The sequence below is a fragment of the Sinocyclocheilus rhinocerous genome, unplaced genomic scaffold (genome assembly GCF_001515625.1).
Source record: "Sinocyclocheilus rhinocerous isolate Xijiao unplaced genomic scaffold, SAMN03320098_v1.1 scaffold97, whole genome shotgun sequence".
Lineage (NCBI taxonomy): Eukaryota > Metazoa > Chordata > Actinopteri > Cypriniformes > Cyprinidae > Sinocyclocheilus > Sinocyclocheilus rhinocerous.
The window spans coordinates 1450936-1455117 of NW_015666183.1; the positions used below are offsets into that span (position 1 = coordinate 1450936).

The 4182-nt window shown below is 38.6% G+C and overlaps 1 protein-coding gene across 3 annotated transcripts in view; it reads left to right on the forward strand.

Moving 5' to 3' along the window:
- Window positions 1–3326, forward strand: part of LOC107732114 (protein-L-isoaspartate O-methyltransferase domain-containing protein 1-like) — a 19965-nt gene extending 16639 nt beyond the window's left edge. For all 3 annotated transcript variants that reach the window (XM_016543369.1, XM_016543368.1, XM_016543370.1), the window contains one exon: window positions 674–3326. In XM_016543369.1, coding sequence (XP_016398855.1) covers window positions 674–1047 — 374 coding nt within the window. In that variant the 3' untranslated portion in view covers window positions 1048–3326. The remainder of the gene's footprint in view (window positions 1–673) is intronic.
- The last annotated feature ends 856 nt before the right edge of the window (window positions 3327–4182 follow it).

Genomic DNA, 4182 nt, shown 5'->3' on the forward strand with positions numbered 1-4182 from the left:
TCTCCAAAATGGCACCAGGGTGACGCGGAGGAGACGAGTTGTTGAATAAAGTTGTTGTCTTTGTTTTCTTTGCATACAAAAAGTATTCTCGTAGCTTCGTAAAATGACGGTTGAACCCCTGATGTCACATGGATTATTTTAACCGATCTCCTTGCTACGTTTCTGTACGTTGATCGTGGTAGTACCCTTGCTGTCTATGGGAGGGTCAGAGAGCTCTCAGATTCCATCAAAAATATCTTAATATGTGTTCCGAAGATGAACGAAGGTCTTACGGGTTTGGAACGACATGAGGGTGAGTAATTAATGACAGCATTTTCATTTTTGGGTGAACTATCCCTTTAAACTCTTTGTAATTATTTAACAAGCGACAGAAATATTTTTTTATTACAGTGTGGCTTTATCCAGTATTTAGATTTCTATTCTGGGAATATATGCAAATTAGCGCATATTTAATTTGATTCGGCCTCATTTGCATATTTAAACATAACATTTCAAAACGGTTGTCTTAATGTACTGCTAACAATCAGCTTGCGCAGTGTAGTGATACGGATTCGTTTTTCCCCCTTTGACCTGCGGTGTCTTGCCTTCAGGTTTACACTAATTAGTTGTGCACACAAATGAGATTTGAGAGAAGCCTGTAGCCGTGAACCTGTATTATTCCTCCGTCCCTCAGCGCCGCTGTCCGTGAGGAGTCTTCAGGACCTGGCGCGAATCTACATCCGCCGGACCCTCCGCAACCTGACCAACGAGGAGCAACCAGCCCGCAACAACACGCAGCGAGCGCCGCAGAAACGCAAACGCAGGCGCTGCCGCCGCCGCCGCCGCATCAACACCTACGTGTTCGTGGGCAACCAGCTGATTCCTCAGCCCATGGACAGCGAGGAGGACGAATGCATCGAGGAGGAGAGCAAAGAGGAGGAGCAGGAGAAAGACATTGAGCCCGTCAAGCCCGAGGAGCCGCGGGTCAACCATCTGAGAGACAAAATCCTGAGTCTGCCACTGCCCGAGTCGCTGAAGGCGTACCTGCTGTACTACCGCGAGAAATAACGTGCCGGCCCGTAGAAGCATTCATCAGCGGTGGTGGTTTCCGCTTTCCTTCTCGGACTACTCAATTTCATAGTTTTTTTGGATAATGTAGCATAATTGAAAGATTTAAACGGGGTTGGGCTGCGTTCGCCAGAGACGCCGGATTTGATTGTGCTTGCTGTGTTTGTTCTAATGAAATAACGTTGTAATATTCACATTTCGAATGTGATTTTTCACTTCAGAGGGTTTCGAAGCTTCTAGCTCACCTTGTTTGTATTGAGAAGATGTGAAGGAAGCTCTTTTTCACAGTCTTGTATTGTAAGACCAGCTGTTTGATGAAACCAGTAATGACCGTTTTCTTTCTTATTTTAATTATAGGGAGAATGAAAATTCGAGTCATTATTTTGGGATTGATTTTTGCCGCCTTTGATTCTCCGAAGCTTTCGGGAGTTTTCGCTGTTTGTGATGCTAATGCTTTCGATATCTCTTTGGACCGTTTTACTGAAGTTCATCTAGAGATGGTTGTTTTTTTGGCCTGTGTTTTGCATTTCTGTTTTTTTCTAGTCACATTTGTTAAGTACTGATATTGAGCTTAATAGATGATGTAATTTTTTTGATTTGTTCCTTTCTCTCGTCTTCGAGTCGATCTGAAGACCTAACGCTCCACTGTTCCGCTTGTGATCATAAAATGTAAGAGACGTCACTGTTCGTGTCGGTTTGTAATCGGTGATTTCTCACTGTCGTAACAACTTGTTCGCAATATATTGTCAGCATAAGAAATCTGTGGCTTAATTTCAGTTCTTCAGTTGATTGTAGAGGATTTTGTTACGCTGAAATGAAATTAATAGAATTTGCATCCGTAATGTTTGTCAAATTTCCCAAAAATACACACAGATTGAGATATTGGAAAAAGACCCAAAGTATGTTTATTATGTTCAGTAGATATTGTGTTTAAATTAATCTGAAAATTCATTAAAAAAAAAAGTCATCATAAAAATTGCATTTTGTTGTTTTAGTACTGCCCTGATGAAGCTATATAGGATACAGTACTAAATAACTTTATATAAATGATTCTGTTGAAAGGGTCTTAATATTGTGTGTCGCCTCTGCTACTGTTCATTCAAGGTCTTTTGTGATGGTTGTGCATCTCTGGTTTGTCCCACAAAAGTCCTCCAGATCCGTTTGAGTTCTTCCTCCCAGTGGCTATAGTATGCTGCGATCCAGTTTTACTCGGGGACTGACAAAACCATCAGAAAAGATTGAAAACAGTCATTGATGCTTGAGGAAACCACACAATAGCACAAACCATGATATCAAGAACTATGTAAACTTTTCAACAGGATCTTTTGTGTAATTAAAATTACTTTGTGTTGTGAAATATATGTACATATCTATTGTGCAGCTTTTTTAGGGCAGTACTAAATATAAAAAAAAATTCCATTGTAAGATTTTATCTTAATAGACTATTTTATTTTATTTTAGTTTATTCCTAAAATAACTCTATTATGCCACAGCTATGAACCACAAATTGATAAGCTGATGATTTTTTTTCCTGAATGAGGAAGACTGTAAATTTACATGTGCTAAAATTAATTTGGTCATTTTTTTTAGAAGTACGCTAGCACACAGACATGGAATTTTTTTTTATTTTACGGGGACTTTAAGCACCTTAAGTCATTGCCTATCTATGAAATGATGGTGAGAGGGAAACTAGAATGTAAAGATAAAAACCAAAATGATTTTTCATATTTGGCCTTACATGTTAAGGTACAGTATCTCTAATAGATCTACACCAGCACAGTCTAGAAACAATGCTTTCATCTTTTTAAACAGTATTGCACCAGCTTCAAATTCAAAGTGACTTCAAAACTCATAAAAGAGAGAGGTTCGTGTGTTTTGTTATTGAGACCGCAGGATGGCACATTTACGTGTAAAATTTTATTATAGGTTACCCTCCTAAAAACAAAGACCGTTTATGACTATTTTCAGTCAATCATGAAAATGCTCCAAGCGTTTGAGATATTGAGAGAAGAAACAACAGGCCATGCTGATTCTACATGAGCGGATCTTGTAATCATTTTCATTATTTATCATATTGCTTATTGACAGTAAACCGGACCGTTTCTCAAGGTAAGAGCAGTTTGTCCGTTGCGTTTGTGATTGTTTGATTGTTTCATGAGATCTAATTCCACAGCATGATGTCCTGCAGACGCTCCCTGTCTTTTTCTTAAGTGTATCACTGACTGTAATTTGATGCTATGTCTCTCAACCATCTTTTCATTAAATATATTTATAGCCAACCTGTGATGTTTTTACTAAGATGGTGTTGTCAATTGAGTTTTAGTGTCATAAAAACTTCTGAAATTATAATACATGTTAAAAAAAGAAAAAAAAACTATATATATATATATATAATAAAAGATATTTATAAACATAATATAATATAACAATAGAAAACAAAGTAATAAGTAAATAAATAAATAAGCTGGATTCGACTTCAGATTGCACAAGTAAATAAAAAAGGTACATTGTCTACTCTCTAAGTCCTACATATTTTTATTGTATTTATACTATTATGGTGCAAGTAGTTGTGCTGTGTGGCCAATGGTATTTCCCGTTATAATGCAAATAGTGACTCTACAATCTAAATGAAATAAATAAAAAGATAGGCATTGTCATAAATTCATTTTTAAAAAGCACACTAACTAAAAGTGAAGCATATAATATTGTTTTGAAGCTCTCGGGCACATGTTAACAGGATAGCAAAGGTCTCATCTTTCCCAAGGCGATTGTGTGAATGAATCTGCGATAATACTCGACACCATGTTTGCAGACAAAGAGGGGACAGAGGAGCCTGTGACATTTCAAAAACTTATGTAAGAGACTCTGTAAATCTATTTTGTATCGACTGGGTGCCACGGCCCTGGCCCCTGTGTAACTGAACTCTGCCTTTGTCCCTCTGTCCCACTGACTCCAGAGCACCAAGTGGCCTTACAGAATTCCTGCCCTGTCCAGTGAAATCCCAGAGAGGGGGGTGGTTATAGCGGTCAGACCCATCACAGTTCACTCTTCCCATCCTGTGCTTCAGCTCTTCCTGCACAGGCTCCATCGACCTGTCACAGACATCAGTGAGATTGACTGCAGGGGCAGATGCGC